At 42.1% G+C, this 27,627-nt stretch overlaps 2 protein-coding genes across 4 annotated transcripts in view; both read left to right on the top strand.

Moving 5' to 3' along the window:
• The window catches only part of ZNF559 (zinc finger protein 559), a 62,000-nt gene extending 40,999 nt beyond the window's left edge, over positions 1-21,001 (top strand). Inside the window, 11 exon segments of the mRNA XM_077767982.1 lie at positions 16,437-16,531; positions 17,080-17,183; positions 17,185-17,285; positions 17,288-17,487; positions 17,489-17,715; positions 17,717-17,746; positions 17,748-17,937; positions 17,939-18,051; positions 18,053-18,097; positions 18,099-18,389; positions 20,818-21,001. Of these exon segments, the coding sequence (XP_077624108.1) occupies positions 16,437-16,531; positions 17,080-17,183; positions 17,185-17,285; positions 17,288-17,487; positions 17,489-17,715; positions 17,717-17,746; positions 17,748-17,937; positions 17,939-18,051; positions 18,053-18,097; positions 18,099-18,389; positions 20,818-21,001 (1,580 nt within the window).
• ZNF177 (zinc finger protein 177) overlaps positions 1-27,127 on the top strand; it is a 67,438-nt gene extending 40,311 nt beyond the window's left edge. Inside the window, exons 1-6 of one of the 3 annotated variants that reach the window (XM_077767960.1) lie at positions 16,464-16,519; positions 23,307-23,392; positions 23,979-24,105; positions 24,552-24,644; positions 25,337-25,419; positions 25,924-27,127. In XM_077767960.1, coding sequence (XP_077624086.1) covers positions 23,360-23,392; positions 23,979-24,105; positions 24,552-24,644; positions 25,337-25,419; positions 25,924-27,015 — 1,428 coding nt within the window. In that variant the 5' untranslated portion in view covers positions 16,464-16,519; positions 23,307-23,359 and the 3' untranslated portion in view covers positions 27,016-27,127. Of the gene's footprint in view, positions 1-16,463; positions 16,520-23,306; positions 23,393-23,978; positions 24,106-24,551; positions 24,645-25,336; positions 25,420-25,923 lie in introns of those variants that run through there. The other 2 variants (XM_077767961.1, XM_077767958.1) reach the window with 2 other exon arrangements.
• Positions 27,128-27,627: the final 500 nt, after the last annotated feature.

The raw sequence follows: 27,627 nt of genomic DNA, 5'->3' as shown, positions 1-27,627 counted from the left end.
GCGGGCGGATCAGCGCAGGATTTGGATTGGACGGGGCTGACGGGTATTAGGTCCGTGGCCGGGTTTGGTTGACTAGGACTGTGGGGCGGAGCTGGGGCGAGACAACGCCTAGGGGCGTGGCTTAGTTGACTATTCCGAAGGGCAGGATTTAGGGTGGGACCAGGTGGAGGGGCGACACTTGGTTGACCATTCTTGAGGAGCTGAGGTTAAGGGGCGGGGCTGCGGGGATAGGGTTAGGGGCTCCCATCCAGGCTCTGAAACCAGAGAACTAGATGCTCAATTGCGTTTTTCTCAGTTTATACCCTTCTCCAGGTTGCTATGCACAGGATGCAATATTTGTGACTTTTAAGCTTATACCACTTTCTAAGATCTCCCTTCCATTCTTTCAGTCCTTTCATTAGGTCTTTAGTTTTCCCTCTCATTGTTTTATTGATTACTGCTCTTGTTGAGGAAGTAATTGATAATTGTTAATGCAAGTCCATTTACCTGGAAACCTGGCTCTCCGCTAATAGTTGTCATTACGTTATTTTTCCGTATAAATTACGTTTGATTTTCCGTATAAATAAAGTTTTCTGTGCCTATTTTTTCTTACTCTACTACCTCGTTTCTTTCTTTGTGCAGGGCCTCTCACACTTATAAAGTCAGAAAAGAAATCAAGCATTGTCTTGGTCAGAAATGATTATCAAGAATGCAAGGTAAGCTATTTGCTGTAGATTGGTTTATCAAGTTAATGAAGTACCTTTAAAAAATCTGGTTTAGGAGATGTTTTATCAGTTTTTGATCAATGTAATCAAATGTTCATGCATCTATTGAGCTGATAGAGCATGAAAGAGCATCTATTGCTCTTTGACTTTATGACGTCATACCTGTATAAAATATAATTTTACATAACCCAAAAGTCTATACTTTTTTTTTTTAATGTTCATTTATTTTTTGAGAGAAAGAGACAGAGTGCAAGTGAGCTAGGGACAGAGAGGGAGACACAGAATCTGAAGCAGGCTCCAGGCTCTGAGCTGTCAGCACAGAGCCCAACATGAGGCTTGAACTCACGAACCGTAAGATCCTGACCTGAGCCAAAGCCAGACGTTTAACCGACTGAACCACCCAGGCACCCTGAGTCTATACTATTTTTTTAATGTTTATTTGAGAGAGAGCAGTAATGAGCAAGCATAAGACAAGCTGAGAGGCCACAAACACCCCACCTGCACCCCCAAGTGGGACATGTGTGACACTCCAGGTTGCCAAAGAACAAAGGGAAGGGGGAAAACAAATGGTTAACTAATCCTGAAGGACCTAAGTCTCCATCACTTCTCCATAGTGATGTGGGAAACAAAGGCAGAAGGAAATGGCGGAGAGAAATAAATTTCCTTATAACCTGCAGCCCATTGACAAATGCTTGAGGCTGGCAATAAGTCAAATGTTTCTACAGGGACTCTTTACTGTCTGAATGTTAATGCTTTGCTAGAGGGAAAAACAACCCTAGCTTGACAATAGCTAGGCCTCCAGTATCTTCTGAGTCTTCTTTAGCATATGAAAATCTCACTAAAAACTTTCCCTGGACTTTACCTCCTCCAACTTCATAGTAAGTAACCAGTAGCTCCTCATGGTCCTTGGGCAGCTCTTCCTGCCCACAGGTCCTGTCCTGTTGCTTCAATAAAATCACCTTTTTGCACCAAAGACATCTTCAAGAATTCTCTCTTGGTTGTCAACCAAGGACCCCACGAACCCCACTATCACCCCCCAAAAAAACTCATCAAGCAGAAGATGGGCTGAGAGAGAAAGAGCGAGAATCCCATGCAGGCTCCACACTATCAGCTCAGAGCCCGATGTAGGACTCAAACTCATGAACTGTGAGATCTGAGCTGACATCAGGAATCAGACGCATAGCCTACTGAGCCACTAGGTATGTGAGCCTATATTTCTTAAAGAATGTTTTCTGGATTTCCTAGATTGCTTTTTTTTTTTTTTTAAAGTAGGTAAGACTTGAACTCAAACCATGAAATCAAGAGCCTGAGGTCAAGACCTGAGCTGAGATCAAGAATCAGACGCTTAACCAACTGGGCCACCTAGGCGCCCTTCCTAGCTTTTAAATCTCCCTAAACTCTAGAGTATAAAACTATTTTCCTAATTTTCTTCCATATTTTATTTTATTGTTTTAACTTCTCAATGTTTACCCCTCAAGGAATGCATTTTAGTATGTACTGTGAGATAAAGGTCTGTTGTGCTAATAAGCAGCTCTGTGTATTGACCCTTGGGTTGTTTATTTCTTCACTGCAGGCTAAGGCCCATTAACTCAAAAGCCCTCTGGGGCCAAACTCAAATTTTTGCATATCCAAATTTTAAAATAGCCTCAACAAAGTTATTCTTAGCCATTCAGAGCCTCCCTGCTTTGCATACTCTGAAAATGTCACCCAGCATCAACTGAACATTGACAAGACACAGAGAGAGCCTAGTCAGACACCAAACTGCTGTGGCCTTTCGGAGCTCTCTGACCCCTCCATGGTGCTGAGCAAAGTCACCTAGACACTAAGGCCCCTCCCAGATGCCCCTTTCCTCCACGGGTTCCCTTGCCCTCCTCCCCTTCTGGATGGTGGCTTCAATGACATAAGCCTTTGGATGGTCTCATGTTGGGACTTCCCCTGTCATGCAGTCCTGTCCAAGTGCCACCCTGTTGAAGGAAAAATGGTGGAGTCAAAGCAGTAAAACAGATTTTATTCAGGACTATTGAAACAGGGGAAAAGACACCCCAGTATAAAAGCAGGTTCAAATTCAAATTTGTGGCTAAATGAGAATTTATAGGCAAGAGGCATGGTGGAAGTCAGTGGACAGTAAATCTTTATCACCCAGTAAAGTTCCTTGGATGTTACTGCCTCCTGTGGACCTGTCTTCTCCCTAGATCAGTCCTCAATGCTCTCAAATTCCCTACAGGTGATCAGGCGACTGAGGTAATCAGGAAATAGATAATAGGGACCACCCAATCAACAGGACAATCATTTGACAAAACTATACTACACAGTTTCAGGTGGTTGAGACTCTAGTTTTTAATTTATTTCTGAGAGAGAGACACCAGGGGAGGGTCAGAGAGAGAGACACAGAATCTTAATCAGGCTCCAGGCTCTGAGATGGCTTTCAGGACAGAGCCCGATGCAGGGCTCGAACCCAAGAACCTGAGATCATGACCTGAGCTGAAATCACTTACCCGACTGCGCCACCTAGGCGCCCCAGGTGGTTGAAACTCTAAAATACCTCCATGTCAGTCTGACATGGTTTTGCTCTGTGTGTGTTTTCTTGCTGTTGTTGTTGTTGTTCTAAGTTTATTTATTTTGAGAGAGAGCCAGCGGTCGAGAGGCAGAGAGCTAGGGAGAGAGAGAGAATCGTACACAGGCTCCAAGACAGCATGGAGCCCGATGCAGGGGCTTGAACACTTATACTGTGAGATTATGACCTAAGCGAAAATCAAGAGCCAGTCACTTAATCGACTAAGCCACCCTGGTGCCCCTTGCTCTGTATATGTTTTGTGATTCTCCCACTATTAGCCTCAACAAGTGGTAGTGCAGGTGATGCAGGCAGGTTGGGTCCAAGGACCCAGAGGAGGGTCCCACAGGACCAGCGAAGAGGGCCCTTGGCTTCTCACGGAGAGTTTATTGAATATCATGAGTGACACAGAGAATAGCAGATGGAGTGCCTGGGAGACTAGGAAAGGAAAAGAGAGTTGTGGTTAGGGGTTTATACTGGAAAAGGGCCTAGAGTAGGTTTTTCTTCAGGAATCCAGGGTAGAGTCCAATCAAAGGCAAGTGTCAGGTGAACAATAGACGTCAAAGGTAAATTACTGATGCCAGTATCAGCCAAGGCTTCTTCAAAGCTAATGTCCTGGCACATGTTTGGGATCTGGCTCTTCTAGGTTATCAGGTGTTTGGGGCCTAAGATGAAACTCAAAGAATGATTAACTCTCATGCTTTCCCCTTGAATGGGAACGTAGCTATTTTGGCTTATTCAGAGGCAAAATATTGAACATGAGGAAATGGGGTCTAGCAGAAAAACAGCAGAGATGAGGCCATTTTACAATGGAGTCCCAGGGCTCCTGGGTGGCTCAGTCACTTCAGTGTCCTACTTCAGCTCAGGTCATGATTTCATGATTCATGAGTTCCATCCCTATATTGGGCTATGTGCTGACAGCTCGGTGCCTGGAGCCTGCTTTGGATTCTGTGTCTCCCTCTCTCTCTGCCCCTGCCCCACTCGTGCTCTGTCTCTGAAGCAAGCTCCAGGCTCTGAGCTAGCCGTCAGCACAGAGCCCGACGCAGGGCTGAAACCCGTGAACCGAGAGATCATGATGGGACCAAAGTCAGATGCTCAACCTACTGAGCCACCTGGGTGCCCCAAAACATTAAAAAATTTTATAAAAAGAAAGAAAATGGAGTCCCTTCACTTCCCTACCTCTTAGGTATTTAAGTGAACCTCATTGAAACTGACTTCTTGGGTCAGAGGTGCAGCTGCCTGGGGGAAGTAAGCCTGCCTGCCTGGTCCCCCACTAAGCAGCCCCTGGACCTGTAAGACTTAGGGGCCCAAGCAGGAAAAGAGGAGGAGTGCCCAAGTCTGGATCAAGGGTGGGCTGCCCCTGACCCCATCCTGGGCTGTAGCAAGAGCAGGTCCCGACGGCCAGCTGGTGTTTCAGGGTTCTCTGAGACTAGACAAGACCTAGGGATTGCTCCGAACGGTTCATCAGCTCGTAAGGCAGAGATAGCAGGTCTCCTAAGCACTGTTAGGGGAGATGCCTTTGTCCACAGCTGGCAGGCTTTCTCTGTAGTCCCACTCAGACCTACTGTCTAGGAAGGCATCCCAGCCCCTCCCCAGAGGGACATTGAGTCCCCCAACTCTTAGGCCCAGCCAGCCAAAATATTACTTAGAGTAACCCAAGTCAAAGAAGTTTATATCCTTGACCTGCTCCCCCAGGAGCTCAAAGAAGGTAGCTGTTTTACTGAAAGAATGTTTTGAACCATGAGATGGATGTCGTGTCCTGGTTACCACAGCTTCATACCACCCAGAGGAGGAAAGAGCCCAAGCTTCTGNGGGGGGGGGGGGGGGGGGGGGGGGGGGGCAGGGGGGAATAATGACCAACGTGCTCTGCTAGAAAAAAATACAATGTGAACACTGTAAGAACAAAGGCATTTTATCCTCCACTTTGCCAGTGACCTTCCAAAATGTAGTAAAAGGCCAAAAGGCAAAACGGGAAGGCAAAAAAAAACAAACAAAAAACGTTGACTCTCTCTTGGAGGAAGAAAGACCCATCGTCTGTCTACTTAAGAGCCTATCCCCCTCCCCAACCCCAGGAAATCAATACCTTGAGAGGAGGATTAACAAAAAGGGCAAGTACCAGCTTAACTATTAAAATCAGCGCACTTTGGCTGAAAGATGATTCTGTCTTGAATGTTTCTCCCAGACAACCCCTCTTCCCATGCTTGGAATGGGACCTGCTGAGCCAATCTCATGAAAGGAGCCTAAAGCTTTTTGCTGTTCGTGGGCACCAGCTGTTAAGAACCAGTTAACCTCCCTGACCAGTGGAGGTGGTCAATATGCCACAATAATTACCAGCCACGGAGAGGCGCCTGAAAGTGTACAGATTCCTGCCATTTCATTCTGTGGTGTGGCCTGTGCTTAAAGCCATTAAGCATCAATGGGGCTGATGGTAGACTATGGTTAAACCAGATTATTCCCTTCATTAGAGCGCCCCTCCCCGATATCACCGCCTAGATGGATGACATTTTATTTGAAGCTATAAATGTGGCTAATATGTTCCCTTCTGTAAAAGTCTCACAGGAGAGAAAGGCAAGTACCCAAGAAGTAGAACTACTACCTTCAGACTACATAGATAACACCATTTTGGTGACACCCTGGGGGCAGGTTGGGGCGGTTCCTCTACTTCTAGCCACAAAGACCATCAACTTTAACCTCTACTCTTTGTGCAACTTCCTGTAGCTGAAGAGCCCAATCTAGACTGCGACCAAGCAGTTTTATATTCTGCACTTCCGTTCTGAATGGGGCAGGGCAAAAAGTTCCTTACCTCAGCAGAATCTAAGAGGCAATGACAGTTTCCCAGGGGAGGTGAGTGGGAGATGGCCTCACAGAGGCTCCTTACTTCCAGGCCTCCCATCCCTCATGTTCTGGGAGGATCACAGGGCATCCTGCCAACACTCACATTTGCCACAGTCAGGCCTTTGCCTGCATGGCCTATGTGGATACATACAGAGTCTCAAAGGCGCTGTGGCAGAGCCATTTCTCTACAGTTCTGGCCCCTAATTTTTCATGTATCTAGCAAAGAATTCTTTTTATTTAATTTTTTATTTAAAAAATTTTTAATGTTTTTTTATCTTGCCAAAGATGTCCATGCCCTAATCCCCAGAACCTGTGAATATATTACTTTGTGTGCCAAAGGGGACTCTGCAAGTGTGGCTAAATTAAGGTTCTTGAGATGTGTTGAGGGGGGGTGTTGGGCCGGCTGAGACGTAGGGCTGAGATGCCACAAAATGGCGGACTTCTTAAGATGGCTGATCTTTTCGCCACTACATCGGTGACCCTTAAGACATTGGCGGGAAAAAGAAACAAACCTTCCAACCTGGGACTTTCCAGTCAAGAGTCCGCCCCTGTTATCTGGACTTCCACACCCCCACTAACAGGCTATAAAACCCCTCACCACCCAACCGGGGCACGACTTCCCCGACTCCCCTCTTTTGAGTCGCGGAACCTCGCTGGAGGGTCCAGGCAATAAAACTCCTCCTGCAGAACATTTAGCCTTGGAGTCTCTTTTACTCACCTAAAAAAACCTTACGGGGGGAGCACCCCAGAGTATTAAGATGGAGCCAGTGTAGGGGCGCCTGCGTCGCTTAGTCGGTTAAGCGTCTGACTTTCGCTTAGGTCATGATCTCACGGTTGGTGGGTTCGAGCCCCGAGTCGGGCTCTGAGCTGACTGCCAGCTCGGAGCCTGGAACCTGTTTCCGAGTCTGTGACTCCCTCTCTCTCTGACCCTCCCCTGCTCACGCTGTCTCTCTCTCTCTCTCTCCTAGAAATAAATCATTTTAAAAAAAGTTAAAAAAAAAAAAAGATTTAAGATGGAGCCAGTGTAATCACAAGGATATTTTTAAGCAAAAGAGGGAGGCAGTAGGGTCAGAGTCAGAGAAAGAGATGAGAATGGAAGCAGTGATCAGAGTGATCTATGGCCCCGACCAGCGCATGGAGACAGCCTCTGGAAGCTAGAAAGGCAAGGAAATGAATTCTTCCCTCCAGCCTCCGGAAAAAACATAGCCTTGTGGATACCCTAAATGTAGCCTAGTGAGACCCATCTCAGATGCCTGACCTTCACAACTATGAGACAATAAATTTGTTTTGTTTTAAGCTACTAAGTTTCTGGTAACCTGTTACAACAGCAAGAGGAAACTGACATAGATACTGTAATTAATTGTAGCCATAGGGGATTATAAAAATATCTGTTTCCCTACAACGTTTCTGATTGGGATGGTGAAATATTTTTGAGATGACTGTGGGGATATTTGGACAACTTTCTAGACAGGTCCTTCATTAGATATGTCTTATCTCATTGTGTGCGTTTTTCTCTGACCAGCGTGTCAACTACACACACTCTTTCTGATCTTCCAAGTAGGAGCAAAGGAATGAGCTGGGGAAAGTGTACAAAGGTTTATTTGGGAATAGTAGAGAACTGTAATTTGCGACAAGCAACCCACAGCAAAACCATAGGCTAGTCCAACCAAGAGTAGGAATGTGAGAAATCTAACTGACTCCATTTTAGGAAAAAGCCTCCATCTTGAGGGTGAACTAGGCCCAAACCCAGTCCCACGAAAAACCGCAGGAAGTACTTAGGCAGCCTCAGCCTGCCCTTAGTGACTGCCCTAGCAATAGCAACAGCCAATCAGTTTAAAAGAGGTGCCTATGTCCCAAGACGTTCCAGTTGACAGTTTGTGGTCACACCAGATGAACCGAACCAATCGGGTATAGACAAGACAGCCTGCACGAAAAGTCAACCTATCATGAGGTTGCCAAGCTAGAACGCCCCGAATTCCCCTGTAACCCCAATAAAAAGCCCTGCGACCACAGTTCGGTGCTCCATACCATCACCTCAGGGTCAGGGTGCATTGGAGTCCCTGCTCAAGCTTGAATAAAGACCCTCGTGTGCTTGCATCAGAATCGGCTCCTCAGTGGTCTTTGGGGTTCTCGCGATCTGGGCATAAGAGGTACATTATTTTCTGGAGGAGAAAGTGGGAGGGGTTGTTTTGAAGGAGTCCATTGGAGAAAAGGAAGAGTTCAGGCTGATGATGGTTTCTCATTGGCTGAATTGCTGGGTAGTCTATTTCTTGTAAGAGATGTAATGTACGTCTTATGATGGGGGCTGTAATTTCCCGTTGCAGATTCTTCTGTTGGGGGGTCTGTAATTGCTCATTCTTACTGTAATTAAGGAGTGGTACCCTGTGAAAGCTCCCCCTCTGCCCGCCTTTTCCCACAAGACAAAGTTTCTGAGAATAAATTACAATTCTATCAGACCAGCAGGTTCACTACCTAGTCCATACATATCCCCGGGAAGCAAATCCTTCAAACCAAGAGAAATTACAGCATTCAGCATCCAAAATTCCCTCCCATTTCACCAAAAGACAATGTAGAGGATTCCTAAGACTTATTGTAGACTGTCAACTGCCAACTTAATGATTTATCTGCCTCCTTCTATGACATGACTAATGACACCCCTGAGGCTCTGCCATGGGAGCTCACTGTAGAGTTAGCCTTAGGCCAACTCAAGGCTAATATGGAGAACTCTCCAACTCTGGGTCTCCCAAATGATAATAAGCTGTTTCCTTTTTCTTGGTACCTGAAAGGGATGGCCAAGCTCTTAGNTAGGTAAGGGGAGGTTTTGACAGGCGGGCTTTTCTTTCGGGTATCCGTTTAGAAATTCTTTAGAAGTCCGTTTAGAAAGTCTGTAGCACTAATAAAACGAACATCCGTAGAACCTTCACCCATGTTCACTAATTGCTAAGATTTGTCTCTAGTCCTGTTTATTCTTATGATGAGCCATTTAATGGTAAATTGCAGACATTCGCTTCCCCTTGTAATCGAAGCATATGCATCCTCTAAGAATCAGGACAGTCTCCTAACACCCGAACTCCACTGTCCGTCCAAGAAAGTAAACTTTCTCCGGTTACAGTTGTAATTTTTTGGAGCTAGGACCCGCACAAGTTTGCACCTTGCATTTTGCTTTAGATCTGTGGTCTCTGTTAACTAAAACAGTTGCCTGCTGTTAAAAGAATTAAAATTAATCTTGGTTCTTGAAGGTTCTAGGAGAGCTACCTCCTAAATTGTTGGCATTGAGATACGACGTTGTTTTATTACGATTTCATCTAATTATTTAATTGTTGCTTGTAAAGTGGACGTTGGGTCTAGAGCAGGCCTGTCTTCTACAAGTATCACGTGAGGCACAGGTGTGATTTTTTATAATTTTTAGTAGCCAATTAAAACGTTAAATGTAGCTGTGAAATTATTTCTGGAATGTTTTATTTACTCCAACTTATCCGGGTATGAGTATAAAATTATTAGTGGAAATAAAGACAAATGCAGCTAGTAGGGAATTATTTATGAGAAATTTTGTTTCTTTCCTTTTTAGTAAGTTGCTGGAATCTGGCGAGGATGCCGGATCTCATTGTGGATGCTGCATTTTCATTGGAAATCCCTGATCTGTATTTAGCCTTTACTGTTGAAAACGATCTCCAAACTCAGATTGTTGAAACATACTGAAAAGATTTTTTTTTTAGTAACTGAATCAATTTTATTTCTAAAATGGAATTAAATAAAAGCAAATAAAGTTAAGAATCTAGCTTCTCAGTCACAGGAGCCACATTTTACGTTCACGGTAGCCACAGAGAACCAGCCAGTGGCTCTTGGGTTAGACTGCAAGTTCAGATGCCGGACCGTTTCTGTGTACTTTGTATTGTATCCCATTCAGGAAGCACGAATGTTCAGGTTGTCCCGTTGTTTATTAGGGACGAGACGCGTCTAGTGAAGGTGCCCTTCTCTCTCAAACAGGCACATAATTTCTTTTTGGTACTCCGACTTGGAAACGGGAACAGTCCGTTTCCTAACAGCCTTTCATCCAAGGGTTTCAGCATCACTTGTCAGTCTTTGCCTCAACCTGTTTTTACATGCCGGAGGAGAGGGGTTACAGAATGATGTTTTTCCTAATTGTGTCATTCCTTCTCCATTCTTTAGTCTGTGGCTTTCCTTCCCCACCTCTCGCGTCCTCTCTACTTTTTTTTTCCGTTCTGGAGTATCACTTCATATTCTTGGGCTTTTCTTTCATTCACTATTTTAGAATCCGTTCTTGTCATTTATTTTGATGCTCAACCTGTCCCAAGTGTGCCTTCTGAATCGTTGTCTCTTCAATGTGAATCCTATTAGTCTTTAAACACAAGGCTGTTAGTCTTTAAGTGTAAAATAAACCCTCACTTCACTGTGTACTTTGTGTCAGACCTGTCACCAATGACTTCTCCAAAAAGCTTGTTTCCTTTTAGACGTCAGGGTCTATGATTCATGGGCTTGGTGCTGCTTGGGTATAATCATGTCTGGACCTTTCAGTGGATGTAAAATACGTGTTTCCTTACGTCTTAAGTTCATACTCATGTTCCCAGGCAAAGCTTAATATTCTGGGTTTGGTGTGGGTTTTTTTGCTTACTCTTGTTTTATACTTGTAACTCTTTACTGTTGTAGGAAATGCTGTTGGTTCCTAATAGCATTAACATACTGTTTTATCCTACAGTTTGTGTATAGTAGTTTCAAAAAATGCAATACCAGTGTTACTGTCAACATTAGACTTCGTAAACTGTTAAGTTTCTTTACATTTGTTTTTGTCCTTACGGGTTTATATTAAGGATATAAAGTTCAGAATACCCTGCTCAAACAGTTGCATGAACTCATGAGTCTTTTCTCTGCATGATTAGGTGATCAGTTTGATACATTTCAGAGGTGAAGGCAAATTGCAGTTGAGAGCCTATTGTAAATCAGCACTGAACAGAACATGTTAGCCCAGGAACAAAATATTTACTGATTTTTGATTGAATGGAGCCACGATTTTTAGTAATATTGAAGTTGGGTATGGGGCCCCTCATGGATGGAACCACAGAGTTACAGTTATAGTAATACATCATAAGGCACCTTTTTTCCACTCCGGGTTTACGAAGAGGCAAAATTGGGCTGTCAAATAGAAAAGTTGTTGGGAATAATCACCCCTTTATTAATTAGGTTTTATATCATAAGTTTTCACCCTTGAAGACCCTGTTGTAAATTTCATTGACCCTATTAACTATTTTACCTGGGGGTCCATGGCGTTACATTTTAATAAGCCAATCTGTGACTGCTAAAGACTGAATTTTAACTTATCATCCACTATGTTAGAGCATCTGTGTCTAATATGGAATGTTTTAGGGAACTGAGTATTATGACTACGTGGAGATTTAGCCAAGGTGTTAAAGAAAAAAATATTCAGCGACATTTGTTAAAGATAGTAAGGCAGACTTTTCTCAGGAGCATTGAGATAGCTGTAGGGATGACTGCAATGGGATTTTACAACGTAGGGAGAGCTCGGGCTCAACTCCAACTGAGTACTGCATACGCAAGTCGAAGTCTATAGGCAGACACCAGAATGGGGGTTAATGAAAAGAAAATTGCTAAGAGGAAACATCAGAGGTAAGGGGCATTCTGGCCAAATGACCTAAAGGATTCTTACTAAAGACAGATCAGTGGTTGCCTGGGTAGCTCAGTTGGTTCAGTGTCCAACTCTTGGTTTTGGCTCAGGTCATGACCTCACAGTTTCATGGGTTCCATCCCTGCACCAGTCACTGCGCAGCACAGAGCTTGCTTGGGATTCCTTCTCTCCTCCCTCTCTCCCTCCCACTCCTCCACTCTTGCTGTCTCTGTCTCAAAATAAATAAACTTAAAAAAAAAAAGACGGGTACCTGAGTGGCTCAGTCAATTAAGTGTCCCACTTGAGCTCAGCCTCATCTCACAGCTCATGAGTTCAATCCCTGTGATGAGCTCTGTGCTGACAGCTGGGAGCCTGGAGCCTGCTTCAGATTCATTCTCTCTCTCACCGTTCCTCCCTCCCTCTCCCCCCTCCCTTCCCTTCTCCCCCTCTTGCACTCTGTCTCTCTCTTTCAAAAGTAAATAATAGTTTGATGAGACATCACCTGGGAAGTGGTAGAGAATGAGGAGCCTGATCAGATATTAGAGGGTGATCATGTATTGACAGTTCTAGTTAAACTGACTTAATTAGCAGAGTTCATGCTAAAACTAGACTTTACAAAGAGCTCTGAGGCTGGGCCTAGGATACTGAATAGCAAATGCTAGACACCAATTAATGCAAACCATATGATTTGATACAAAGTTCAAAAATAGGCAGAATTACAGTTTTACAGGGCAGAATAGTGCTTCCATTTGGAGAGGAGAAAGAGGTAATTTAGATGAGGCATATGAGTGCTTCAGGGGTCAAGAAATTCATGGTAATGTCCTGTACATTGTAAGCCTGCGCTTGTTTGAATGTATACTTCAATAAAATGTTTGAGAAATGAGCTCAGCTATAATTTCCAAATGCTCAAAAGGACCAACAAAATGAACATAAAGCATAGGTAAGGAAGGAATAAAAAAGGCAAAATTTAATGAAAAAAAAAGGAGAGGTGAGGTTTTTGTGGAAGAAAAATAGACTTGGGCACAGTCTGATTTAGAACTCCACCTACTCTGTACATTTTACACCCATAAAACCCAGGGGAGAGGATCACATCTCGAATGTGAGCTGTTTCTAAGCTGATTCCCAATTGAAGTAGAGCAGTATTTGAAATGTATTCTGAGTTTATTTTGTATATTTTGTTTGAATTATGCTATCGCTTTGGATTGAAAGTTGAATATCACGGGCCTCAAAAAGGCAAGTCAGATGTCAGTTTTCAAGAGTCTTCTGAAATGATTGTTTTCCTGTTCTGTCTTTAGTCTTTATCTTTCCCACTGTTAGTCCTAAGTTTGCTGAGAAATATCCTTGGAGGTGTATGTATGTGTGTGTTGGGGGAGGCAGAGGATAATATTCCTGATCTGTTCATATTTTTTTTTCCCTAGCATTCATCACCAACTGATAGAATACAAATTTCTGTGTTTATTACCTGCTTGGCCCTTGGAATGTGAAAAAAGACTAAGGTATGGGGGCATTTTCTGTTCACTGCACTCTCCTCAATGCCTACTGTATTATGTAGCAAAGAGAAGGACCTAAATAAATATTTGCATATTGGATGAAGGCATAAGCTGATATAAGGACTCGAAGGGAGGCAACCGGGGCTGGGTGTTTTTGCCAGCTGGCAGAGCTCAAAGACGTCTGATTAAGTAAACCGTTTGTGCTGGGGGTCCTCAAGACCACCCTCCTGCTCTGCGATGCTGTAGGACTCACAAAACTCCTGCTGCTAAACCCATTACGGTTTATTACAACCAAAGGATACAGATTAGAATCGGCAAAGGGATAGATCAGACACATGGGATTAATTCCAGGAACCACCAGGCACAGGTATCCAGGTGTGTTTTCCCAGTGCAGTCAAATGGGCATTGCGTAATCCTAGTAATGATGTGTTGCATCACATGTGAAGTATTGCCTACCAAGGAAGCTCACCTGATACAGTAGGCTGTTCAGTTGGGCTGTGGTCACAAAAATACTACGGATTGTGTGGCTGTTTATAAACAACAGAAATTTCTGACAGTTCTGAAGGCTGGGAAAAATCAAAAGATGCCAGCAGATTTGGTGTCAGGGGAGGACCTCCTTACTGGTTAATAAAGGCAGTCCTCACTGTGTCATCACATGACAGAAGAGGCAAGGTAACCCTCTGGGGTCTCTCTCACAAAGGCACTAAACCCATAATTACCGCTCAACATCCTCACCTCCAAAAACCATCACACTGGAGATTTAAGTTTCATACATGAAGATGCACGGATGTCCAAACATTCAGTCTATAGCACCTGAGCTTTGGTGTCCTAAGTTTTTATTGTGGGTCAGTCCTATAGGCACACACCACCTGCATGGCTGACTTCAGGCACTTAGGCTCCAGCCTGTGATCAGACTGTTAGAAGAACACTGCCCGAAGCTGCAGGCATATAAAAGCATGTTTACCATAAATCACATTGTTAGCATAAACTATCTGGTCAGAGTATCGGTGGCCACAAGGACTCAGGCATACAAAACATTCTTATCAGGCAGGATATTCCATGGACCTCTCCCACAAGCCCAGCCAAGAGTAGGTCTGAAGATAAGCCTTTCTCAGGAAAGTGCAAGATTTGAGCAACCCAGACCTGGGTTACTCAGTTGTTGCACACCATCTCATGAGGGTCGTCCAGATATGTTAGAGAGTAACAATAACTTCAGACGTTCAGGCTTATGAGATGGAGTAACCTGTATTCAGACTCGGACTCTTCCTAATTGGTGTTCTTGGGTCACTGCTCCTGTCTCAACCCAGGTTGCCTCGACTGTTAAATGATGGTAATAATAACCATGTTGATAATCCTTTGAGCTACCACAGCTTGTGGCACATAACAGGTACTCAGGAAATGGCAATTGTTATTTATATTCATGTGGTATATTACTCTACAGTTTCTGACGGCTTTTATGTAATATAACCTCACCTTCTACAGCGCTGACTAATGAACAAAGCCTCATGATAGCTGAGTAATGCCTAGTGGTTAATATTTAATGGTATGTGGCGAGAATCCACTGCTACTTAATCAAGAGGAATTGAGATGGACTTATCCACTCAGCGCAGACACTGTCTTGAAGGACATTGGGAATGAGAAGGGCTCAAGCAGATTTTACTGTCATACCCACAGGATGCCAGCCATTGATCTTTCCTCCTGTGGTAAGTCCTTTTTGATGCTCCCGTCAGAGACTGCTTTCAGTTGGCCTGTGAACAGCCTGGCTTGTCAAGGTCTAAGCAGTCCTATTTGTGTGGTGTCTCAGAGAGGGCTTAAGTGCATAAGAACACCCTGGTGTCTGAATCCTTAGATTTGGGAAGAAAGGATGAGGATGGATATTTTTGTGGGAGACGTTCTGCTTAATCAACCTGAGAATCACGATTATTGTCCAAAGAAACCAACTTTGGGGCACCCGGGTGGCTCAGTCAGTTAAGTGTCCAACTTCAGCTCAGGTCATGATCTCACGGTTCATGAGTTCTAGCCCCACATTGGGCTCTGCACTGGTGGTGCACTCTGCTGGGATCCTCTCTCCCTAGCTCTGCCCCTGCCCCACTTTCTCTCTCTCTCTCTGTCTCTTTCTGTTTGTCTCTCTCTCAAAATAAATAAACTTGAAAAGAAAACAACATCTTTACCTCTCTAAACTTTAAATATCTTCATCTATAAACTGGGATTATTAAACTCTTCCTTCCTAAGCCCAAACCCTCCTGATTCCAGATGAGGCAGGCTGCCCAGGAGCTTAGAATCAGTGTGGAGTGGCTTCCAGGCTTCTGTGTGGAGACTTCCAGCAGCCTGGGTTCTCAGGTTTTATTTCTTCTCCCCAAGGTCATCTTTCCCAAGATTTTTTTCTGTCTTCATGAGGAGAAATCAGTAGGAGAAAGGACAGCAACTGGGTGTCTGACAAATTATTCTCGGGTAAGTAGGACATTCATTCTTTTATAAAAGTACATGTTCTTCCTACCATGTAGACATGTTTTCTTCTGATGGAACAAGAGTTTCTTGGTGCATTTAGTCCCTATACAGGGACTGAGTACTCAGTTCAATTTCCTCAGGTTTCAGGATGTTTTTTGTGGTTAACAAATGAGATAAGGAAATGATACNGGTGGAACAGAAGGGAAAGCTGAGGCTAGTGGGACAAGTTCTGCAAAGTCAGGGGAAAAGGGTAAATGATTCTCTATGAAAAACAGCAGGAATCCATGAGAGCTGCAGTCCATTTGGTAATGTTAAATAGGAAGCTTTTGAAGATGGATTTTCCTGAGATGCTGGTGCCTTTGGTTTCTGAGGCTCCTTGAGTACTTCAGACTTCTCTTTAACTTTTCATACACATTCTGAAACTTCCTTTTGACCTGACAATAAGATTTGTTTCTGCATTAAATTTTGCATTTAGTTCTTCACCCATTATATTTCAACTTTGTTTTCTTAGTCTTCCTCTTCACCATCAGTCTCGACATGTATAGAATTATTTCTTAGAGAATCACCTACCAATTTGACCAGCACCCATTTTCCTTGCCAAACTCTTAAGGTAGTTAGACTTTTCAATCTTTATATGTTCATTTATTTTTTCTATTGTAATCTATGTTGTCATTCTTTGAAAGTAAATAGGCATTGGCCTTTATTTTTAACACCGGCTTAACATCATTTGTCTCCAAGACCTTAATTTTGTTTTAATCTTATTTCAGATTGGGAGATTTGTCTTAATACCAAATGGTCAATACCTCAGCAGAATATTTTGCAGGGGAAAACATCCAATGTGGTAGAAATGGTAAGATTCACAGTGTGTAATTCCTTGCCTTCCACACCAATGGAAGTTTGGAAATTCCATTAGATTGAAAAGCAGCACAAAACCATAACAGACACTTGGGGTTAGTGTTATTTATCCCAAATGAAACGGTTTTTCATAGAGTCTCTGAACATTGTGAAATTGACAAACACTTTAACCACTCCCCAAAATATATTCTCACGGTGTTAGCTCAATATTTCCATATATACAATTCAGATAAAGATTTTGGAAAATAATTTTATCTTGATCAATTATCAGCTAAACTTTCCTAAGAATCCCTGTGAAAGTAAAGACTACAAAAGAAAAAGAAATATTACAAAATAATATTTTAGCAGAATGGTCTCTGCAGTCTGCTTGGAAGCACTCGGGTCTGGAACTATGCATTGCATGCAGTGAAAATGGAAGAGAAAACAAAAAACTTCAGTCATGCTGATTAGTTTCCTGTATACTATAACAATGAAAGACAGAGGGGAGGATCTCTGAAAGTAATAAAGCTGGAAAACTTTTATAAAACATCAGTAATCTCTTCGTCAACAGGAGAGAAACATATTGGAGAAGAATTGTTTAATTTCAGTCATTGGGAAGAAGCCTTGAGTGAACACTTCTGCTTTAAGACTACAAGAGAACTCACAATAGAAAGAAAACGTGTGTGATCAGTGTGTAAAACCCTTCACAAAGAACTCTACCCTTAATCCACACAACAAAACCAATAATGGAGAGAAACCTCCTAATTATAATCCATGTGAAACACTTTAAGCCAAAATCCACATCTGGTTCACAAGAAAACATACTCCAAAGAAATCCTATAAGTGGACTTTCAGAAAGGCCTTTCTCCTCACACCTTAGAGGAGTTAAGAATTCATAGTGGAGACAGGCCATATGCTTTTAAGAAATGTGGGAAAGCTTTTTCTCTTTCTACAAGTCTTTTCGTACATGTTCAGATTCACAATAGGAAAAAAGTCCTACAAGTCTAAAGAATGTGGGAAAACCATTTGTTGATCTTCGTATCTTATTCAGCATTTAAGAACTCAAAGGGAACTAATGCCTATGGAATGTAAGAAATTTGAGAAGGCCTTAACTTGTTCCCCAGATCTTGCCAAACAGGACAATTTTATACTAGAGAGAAACACTGTTTGCAAGGAATGTAGTAAAGAGTTTACTTGTTTATCAAAACTGAATTCACATGCGAGTTCACACCGGAGAAAAACCGTGAGTGTAGTAAATGTGAGAAAACCTTCACTGATTCTTTAGGTCTCATAAAACACAGAAGAACTTAGACTGGAGAGAAGCCTTATCAATGTAAGGAATGTGGAAAAGCATTTGCTAGGTCATCACATCTTACTATACATATAAGAACTCATACTGGTGAGAAGCCTTATCAATGTAAGGAATGTGGAAAAGAAAGCCTTTGGTACCTTATCTTGCTTTGAAAGTCACATGCAAACTCACCCTGAAATGAAACCTTATGATTGTAAGCAGTGTGGGAGAGCCTTTATTCGTTCCTCATTTCTTATTCAACTTTAAAATTCACAGTGTAGAAGGACGTTTTGAATGTGAGGAATGGGAAATCATTTAGATATCCCTCACACCTTACTCAACATGAAAGAACACATACTGGAGAGAAGCCATATAAATGTAAGCAATGTGGGAGAGCCTTCACTATTTCATCAAGCCTTACAGTGCACATGAGAACTCACACTGGTGAACGACCTTTTGAATGTAAGAAATGTTGGAAAGCCTTTACTCAACCCACATATCTTATTTGACATTTAACAATCAACTGTGGAGAAAAGCTATATATAGATGAGAAATGTGGCGACAATTTTAGTACTTCTTCATGCTTACTGAATGCGTAAGAATTCACACGAGAGAGGCACATGTTTGCAGGGAATGTTTGAAAGCCTTTAATACTTCTCTTATTAAACATGTACTAATTCATTGTGAAGGTAACCTTATTATGAGGAATGTAGGAAACCTTTAGCTCTGTCTTATATTTTCCTGTTCAGTTATGATTTCACAGGTGTGAAAAATCTTATAAACGTAAGAAGGGTAGGGTTATTTTTCTGTTTTATCCTTCATTTGCAGGAGAATCTGAATGCACACATTAGAAGAGATCCTAAGAGGGAAAGAGATATAGGAAAGTCTTTTTTTGTTATTAAGAAACAATTCACACTGGACAGGAATGGTAAATTATAAATGAAGGCATTATGGAAAAGGCTTAATTTGTTTTACATGAAATAAGCCATGTTAGATTGTGAATGGAAAAGCAATCTGCTTTCAGAAAATAGCTTCCATGGGGCGCCTGGGTGGCTTAGTCGGTTAAGCATCCGACTTTCGCTTAGGTCATGATCTCGCGGTTTGTGGGTTTGAGCCCCGCGTTAGTCTCTGTGCTAACTGCCAGCTCAGAGCCTGGAGCCTGTTTCAGTCTGTGACTCCCTCTCTCTCTGACCCTCCCCTGCTCACGCTGTTTCTCTCTCTCTCTCCTAGAAATAAATAAAACATTAAAAAATTTTAAAAAAAAAATAGCTTCCATATATTTTTATGAAAATAGAAATCCTAGAGCCCGACGCGGGGCTTGAACCCACAAACTGTTGAGATCATTACCTGAGCCGAAGTCGGACGCTTAACCAACTGAGCCACCTAGGTGCCACTAAATGAAAAATGAAAAACTTTTGTTACAAAAGGTATTTAAATAAAATCTAAAAGTATAAAAAATTGGGATAGTATTATAGTATAGATTTTCACTTATTACATATAAGAAAATTGGTACTGGCAAAGAAAATCGGGAAAATCATTATTTAAATGAGTCTCCTTTCTGTGTGTGTGTCTTTTTTCAAAGTAGACCCACAGTTTTTCTCTTTTTTTCCTTTTCTTTTTTTTGACCCACAGTTTTTAAAGACTAATGATGTTGAACATGTACTTGTCATCCATTTATCTTTGATGAAGTGTATGTTCAATATCTTTCTTGTTAGAGTCTGTTGGCTATTAAGTTTGCTTTTCTTAATGAACAGGTTTATTGAGGTATAATTGCCATGCATCAAATTGCACATATTTTAAGGGTACAATTCAAGTTTTGATGCATGCACATATCCATGAAACAGTTGTTTTCCTTTACACTAGCAATGAGCAAATGGAATTTGAAATTGCAAACACAATACTGTTTACATTAGCACAACAAAACACATACTAGATCTATATGAGGAAAACTGGAAAATTCTGATGAATGAGATCAAAGAGCAACTACATAAATGGAGAGATATTAAATATTCATGGATACACTCAGTATTGTCAAGATATTAGTTCTTCCCAACCTCGCTAATGGATTCAATGCAGTCAAAATTCCAGCAACTTATTTTGTGGATACTGACAACCTGTTTCTATGGAGAGACGAAAGACCCAGAATAGCCAACACAGCATTGAAGGAGAAGAACAGAGTTGGAGGATTGAAACCGCCTGACTTCAAGACTTACTATAAAGCTTGGGGCAGCTGGCTGTCCTAGTAAGAAGACTGTGGTCTTGGGGTTGTGAGTTTGAGTGCCACATTGGGTGTAGAGATGACTCAAAGATAAAAAAAAAAAACACCAAGATTTACTATAAAGCTACATTAGTTAAAATAGTGTGGTAGTGGTAAAAGAATAGAGACAGATTGATGGAACAGAACAGAGAGCTCAAANCCCCCCTTTTCTTTCTATGGTAAGCAGCCAGCAGTTTATGTTTTTTGAAGTTTATTATTTTTTAGTCTTTTCTACACCCAATGGGGTTCAGTCACAACCGCGAGATCCAGAGTCACGTGCTCTTCCTACAGTGCTAACCAGATGCCTCCCACGCATTTCTTAATATGAATGTCTCTTCTGAGTATTCTTTCCTCCTCTCACAATTATATGCTGATTGTGTGGGAGTAAATAACTTGTCTCTTTATTTCACACATCTTCAGATAGAGAGTACCATTCTGAAACCACACCAAAACAGTCTTTTCCAGATTGGACCTGACTTAGATGTTAAGGTTCTGGACATGGAGCTTGAGTCTGACACTATCGGCACAAGATTTGGGCATGGTTTTAATAGACAGTGAACATTGAATACGTGGAGGTACGTTCATAATTTGTGGCAGATTGATGGTTTTAAAACGTGGCCCCCAAGTTCTTTGTCACTGTTGCATCCCCTTTTTTCTTTAGGAGTAGAATACAAGTGATGCCGTATAATTTCCCAGTCTAGGCCATAAGGGGCCATACAGTTCCCTCCTGGTTATCTTTGCATGTTCTCTTTTGGGATATTCCCAGTTGGTATGCTTCCCTTGGAAACAAGCAGTTATGCTGTAACATGGAAGGGCTGCATGGCTACTTGGAGATGCTCCTCTCAGCAGTCACCAGCTGCTCTCCGCCTTCTGGCTGTGTCAAGGAAGGCACCAGATGTATGTATGAGTCCCCAGATGACTCCAGCCCTTTGCTTTTGGAGTCCCCTTGAGCTGTGTGAGTCTTCCCAGGTAAGGAAGGCTCTTATCATTGTAGGGCAGAGGCAAGCCATTCGTTCCCACTGTGTCTTGTCCAAATTCCTGATTTATGATCTCTTAAAATAACAGAATAGTGGTGGTTCCATACCAGCAGTTTTCAAACTTTTTGACTTCAGGACTCTTTCACACTCTTTAAAATCGAGCATCACAAAGTGCTTTATTTTATGAGCATTGCATCTATGAGTATTTGACACATTAGAAAAATAAGACAGATGTTTTAAATATTTATTTCATAATGTACCTAAAATGCTTACTTATGAATAACTATTTTTCNGCATAACACCCTCAAGGTCCATCCATGTTGCTACACATGGCCAGATTTCATTGTTTCTCATTGCCATGTAGTATTCCATGGTATAGATAAACCACATCTTCTTGATCCATTCATCTGTCACGCCAGTCAGAGTGGCTAATTGTTCTTTTTTTTTATAAATAGATTATTGTCAAGTTGGTTTCCAAACACGGTTCGTGGGTTTGAGCCCCGCGTCGGGCTCTGTGCTGACTGCCAGCTCAGAGCCTGGAGCCTGTTTCAGTCTGTGACTCCCTCTCTCTCTGACCCTCCCCTGTTCACGCTGTCTCTCTCTCTCTCTCCTAGAAATAAATAAAAACATTAAAAAAAATGGGCAAATGTTAAAAAAATTAAACAAATAGTGATTGCTGTAAACGACGCTATTGGACCATGATAGTGTATGTTCCATAATAATATTAAATCCAAGTTTAAATGTTTCTGATTTTGATAATTGTGGTTATGTTAGAGAATGTCCAAGTCTTTGGTCACTCTGAAGTATATAGGAGAAAAGGGTCATGACATCTGATGTTTCTTCTCACATAGATTCTTCTCAATAACATTCTTGCTGAAACACAGAGGGGGTGCAAGGGTGGGGAGGGGTGGAGAGAGAAGACAAATTTTAATGGCAAAGAGTCTGTGGAAGTTTATCATATTCACACAAATCATCTTTTCTTTCAGTTTGAAAGTTTTTTCAAAATTGAAAGTTGAAAGTAAACATCCCCATTTTCTTTTCCCCTAATAATTGAGTAGCCACTGACTGTGATTGCTTAGATCCATTAATTTACTAGTGGTTGCAAAATGGTGACTTTTTGACTCTAACATTTCTTTATAATGAACCCAGCTTATAAAGCATGTACGATTCTTGCATAAAGAAGAACTCTTACCCATCACAACAACTTGGAAATCATAAAATATTGTTCATAAAGGAGAGAGGGACACATGCCTGATTTGTGCTTCCTCTGAATTTTCAGAATTATGACTTGATATCCTGGTGTTTTCCAATACTGACCATTAAGGTTTGGGTTGGTTTTTTTTTTTTTTTTATAATTATGAACTCATGATTTTGTTTTACATTTGATGATTTCAATTGACTACAGTCATTATTTCCTAAATTGTTCTTTTTTTTAAGATTTTACATTTTTTAGTAATCTGTACATACAGCGTGGCGCTCGAACTCACAACCCTGAGATCAAGTCACATGCTCTTCTGACTAAGCCAGCCAGGGGTCCCTAAATTATTCCATCTTAAGCCAGGGGAGCTCCTTTAAGTTTTCTCCTGTGTCTTTTTGACCCAACCCCATTAGCCTTTGCTGGGATTCTTACTTCCTGCTATAAAATATTCCACCCGGGTGGCTCAGTAGGTTAAGTGTCCGACTTTGGCTTAGGTCATGATCTCACTATTCGTGAGCTGGAGGCCCACATCAGGCCCCGTGCTGACAGCTCAGAGCCTGGAGCCTGCTTCAGATTCTGTCTGTCTGTTTCTGTCTGTCTCTCTCTGCCCCTCCCCCACTCACACTCTGTCTCTCCCTCTCTCTTCCAAATAAACAAATAAATATTAAAAAATAATTTTAAAAAGATGTTCGAGACGCACCTTGAGCATTTCATGTTCTACACAAGACTCAGCTATTTCCCAGATGAGCCTTGGTTTCTTTCACGGACAAATGACATTTAGAGGCATTCTGGTATTAGGGGGGCTCCATTGCTCCTTGCAATGCCTATTGGCTCTAGACATTTTTAGTAGTTCAGCCTAGAAAAATGATTAAAAAGAAAAAAGGATGTATTAGATTCCTAATTCCTAGATGTTCTTGGATAGGGAAATAAAATCTTAACAGTGAACTGTACTGTGGGTATGTATATGTGCATGTGTGTGTGGCGGGGGGAGTCCCTCTGAAGCTAGTATGAGGAAGTTTCTGGGTTGTGAGTGTTGAATATCTGTCAAGCCCAGACTCTCATGGTATTTTTCTTCGCTAGGTCTGCTTGCTCAGAACCCTGTCTGGTGAAGAGGGAGTCACACAAGAGGAAGAATGGCTGCAGGACTGTTGACAACCTGGTCACAGGTATATAGGAAATTACTCTGTTTAAAAAAAAAATGTCCCCAAAGCATACAGAGATGTCTTGCCCACAACCCATAGCTTCCGCTGGGCTGTCCTCAGGCTTTCCCAGTTCTCTGGGCTTCTCAGAATGAGAGAAAGAATGCGTTTGGAAAGTCTTCTATTACTACAACATTTGTTAATTTTTTTTTCAGATACTTCTCTAGGTTGAGTGTTAGTTCCATATTCTGTAGGAAAATCATTCATTTTCCAAGTATTTTCCTCATCCTGCAGTACAGTCAGTCTGTACTGGATCTTGACTAAGAGTGGAAGGGTCCTCGCAACCTAGTGTTGGAAATATCAGGTCAACTATGTGTTAGAAAAGCTGCTAAACATGCAAGTCTGGGTGAGGTGGTCCAGGCAGGGAAAGCAAAAGAGGAGAGTTCCGAGAACTGAGCGTTGGGGCAGATAACAGGTGGCCCCCACAGCACAATTGCACTTCCCAAGCGTTGTGCTGGTCTTCTTCCCCCATCCTGGCAGCCTCCTCTACCATTCTTTTGCCACATTCTTAGAGATGGGCCTTGGCTGAGCCTGAATGTGTGTGATATTTCAGGATTCAGTGACCTTTGAGGAAGTGGCAGTAGACTTCTCCCAGGAGGAGTGGGCGCTGCTGGACCCTACTCAGAAAATCCTGTACAGAGACGTGATGCTGGAGAACTACAGGAACCTGGCTTCCGTGGGTGAGATTGACCTTCTTCCTTCATTTTTCCATTTCTTCGTGCAGCAGATAGTCCTTCATCACATACCATGTTCTGGGTTTTGTGAAAAGAACGGCAATACACGGTCAACACAAAATGAGTGGTCCCTGCCCTTGTGGGAGTCTCATGGCTTCCCGTAAAAATATATTGATTTCATTTTCACTATTATTATGGCATTTAAGTAATCTATAGTGTGTGTATTTCTTCTTGCGCTTGGTGTCAAGGGTCCATTCCCCGTGAATAGGGTGTGTAGGTGTTTGTTTGGGGGACCTTGTGAGAAAGCTCGGATCTGATTCCTTTGTCACTCCTGAAGTTGTACTTGCCTGTCTTCAGAACCCTTTACTATCAAAGTATTAGAACCAGTTTTGTGGAAAGATTTCCTGTTTCCTTCACGGTCCTCCCTCTCACATGTCTTTCTTCATGAGCAGGGTACCCTCTCTGCAAGCACAGTCTGATCACTGAGGTGGAGCAGGAAGCACTGAGGCCAGAGGAGAGAGGAACACTCCAAGGTGCCTGTACAGGTGAGTCCCAGGCAGAAAGGAGTTATTGGATGGTCTTTTAGGAGCATCAATTTGGGTTGAGAACACAGGCCATTAGTTGAACTTTCCGTCCTTGACTGTCTCTCCCCTCATTTCATATTTTTGTCTAGCCTCAGAGGAAAAATATTTTTCTTTTCTTTCTTTTTTTTTTTACTGTTTATTTTTGAGAGAGCACAAGCAGGGGAGGGCCAGAGAGAGAGGAAGAGAGAGGATCCAAAGTGGGTTCTGCTGTCAGTACAGAGCCCAATTCAGGGCTCGAACTCATGAACCGTGAGATCATGATGTCACCCAAAGTCAGACAGTCTACCAACTAAGCCACCCAGGCACCCTGAGAAAAATACTGTTTTGATTCCTCTTTAAATTTTGCATTTCCTTGAATACTTGTGTCATTCTCCCTGCTTTGCTTTCCAGATAATACACTCTCCTGTTGTCTCAAACCTCCAGAATCCTTTCTAAGTAAAACACTTCCCATTCCATTGCTCTTTCCTATCAAGGGCATCTTCTCCCAGAGCCAAGTTCCTAGAATAATTTCTCTGATCACGGTTACATCTTCTGTTTCACATTTCCTCTCTATATTTAGTGCTATTGAAAACACATCCATGGGGCACCTACATCCTTTTTTGCTATTATCCCTATTTTTTCATACCAATAGTTATAAAATGTTTTAATTTCAGACTGGGATATTCAACTGAAATCAAAAGATGCATCTCCTGTACAGAATGTTCCTGGAGAAAAGACTTGCAATGACACAAAGATGGTAAGATTCACTAGGAATGATTCCTGGTCTTTCATAGGAGGAGAAGTCTGTGAATGTCATGGAGTTAAAGCACCAGCTTCCAAATGAGGGGAGACAGTGAGGCAGGTGGCTGTCTTGGGGAAGTATTCCTGAATCTCATAAAATTAGAGAAATCTCTAAACCTAGCTCAACACTTGCTGTTTCACAAAGAATGCCAAAAAGAAAACTTTTATTTAAATGTGATTCCATTGTTAAGTATTTAATACATAATTAATTCAATCTTTACTCATTATTGGCAAAACTCTGTATTTAGGATGTCCTTTGTTAGGAATGATGGAGTCCTGGGTTAGAGCTGATTCAACTTGAAAGAATAGGGCAAAAAAATTCATACACATGCACTGTAAATAGTAAAAATGTCCATTGCAATGTGTGCTTCCTATGTATGGCCAAATCCACATGGAAGAGAATTGTCGTGAGTGTAAAGAACATGAGAAAATCCTTAGTCACCACTTACTCCTTGTTCAGCAGGCCAGCAAGAAACCCTTGGAATTTGATGGTTGTAGAAAATTCTTCCGAAAGAACTGTCACTTTATGTGTACAAGACATGGCGAGGGAGAGAAATGCCACAAATATAAAGACAGTGGGAAAGACCTTGGCCACACCCTTAGGAGTCATGTAAGTACTCACAGTGGAGAGAAGACCCTTGGGTTTAATGATTGTGGCAAAGCTTTCAATCAAGAGTCCTCCCTTAGGAAACACTTAAGGACTCTCACAGGAGAGAAACCTCACGAGTGTAACCAGTGTCTTATGTCCCTCAGTGTACACTCTTCCTTTCCAGTACATGAGCGGATTCCTACTGGAGAGAAACTCTGTGAGTGCAGTGATTATGGAGAAAGAACTACCCTTAGCACCCACCAAAAAATGGGTGCTGTGGAGGAAAGCTCAGAATGTAATGAGCATGGGAAAGTGTTCCCTGGCCCCTTGTCCCTTCAGAAGTGTGTGAGACCTCACACCGGAGAGAAGCCTTATGAATGTAGTGACTGTGGGAAAGCCTTCATTTTTCAGTCTTCCCTTAAAAAGCATGTGAGATCTCACACTGGAGAGAAACCTTATGAGTGTAATCACTGCGGAAAGTCCTTTAGCCAGAGCTCTCATCTTAACGTGCACAGAAGGACTCACACTGGAGAGAAACCCTATGACTGTAAGGAATGTGGCAAGGCTTTCACTGTTCCTTCATCTCTTCAGAAACACATGAGAACCCACACTGGAGAGAAACCCTACGAATGCAGCGACTGTGGGAAAGCCTTCATTGATCAATCATCCCTTAAGAAACATACACGATCTCACACTGGAGAGAAACCTTACGAGTGTAGTCAGTGTGGAAAATCCTTCAGCACGGGCTCTTACCTCATTGTGCACAAGAGGACTCACACCGGAGAGAAAACCTATGAGTGTAAAGAATGTGGGAAGGCCTTTAGGAATTCCTCTTGCCTGAGGGTGCATGTGAGAACTCACACAGGAGAGAAGCCCTATAAATGTATTCAGTGTGGAAAAGCATTCAGCACCAGCACTAACCTTATAATGCACAAGCGAATACACACTGGGCCGAAAGTATGAGTGAAATAACTAACAAAAGCCTTTGATGATCCTTGACCCCTCACTCCTCATTGTAGAACTCACACTGGAGTGCAACCATGCTGTGACCAATATAGAAAGCCTTCAGGCACAATTCCTGACTTCTGCTATACTGGGACCAATCTTACAAATATTGTGGGTCTGTGATTGTCTTTATCAGTGAGTGTTTCCTCCTGAAAGAGCGACACCATGTTAACTGTTGAGTATTAAAGGTTATAGGGTTCTCTAAAGTCCCCTTAATCTTCATCACAAAAGTGTTGATAAATAATGTTTTCACTGTGATTTACTACTAAATGTTGTCCAGTCCTCATCAAGATAGATGTAGTGAACCTGTAGTCTATTTAGAAATATATTTTTTAATGTGCAGACTCCATGCATGTTATTTTTTATATATTTCTAATTTAATTGCATTATACACAGAATGCATGGTCTCCATGATACAGATTCTGTATGACATAGATCCAAGCAGAAAATTGTTGGAGACTTTCTGTGTGGGCTAATGTGTCAGATACAATGAGTTGCTATCCCCAGATCTAGTCTACTCTTCCTTTCCTAAAGTAACAAAACTATATAATTGTATTCAGGTTGACAGCA

This window comes from Crocuta crocuta, unplaced genomic scaffold (assembly GCF_008692635.1).
Source record: "Crocuta crocuta isolate KB4526 unplaced genomic scaffold, BGI_CrCroc_1.0 scaffold115, whole genome shotgun sequence".
NCBI lineage: Eukaryota > Metazoa > Chordata > Mammalia > Carnivora > Hyaenidae > Crocuta > Crocuta crocuta.
Note: the sequence above shows the minus strand (reverse complement) of the source record. Positions and strands in the feature narration are given on the sequence as shown.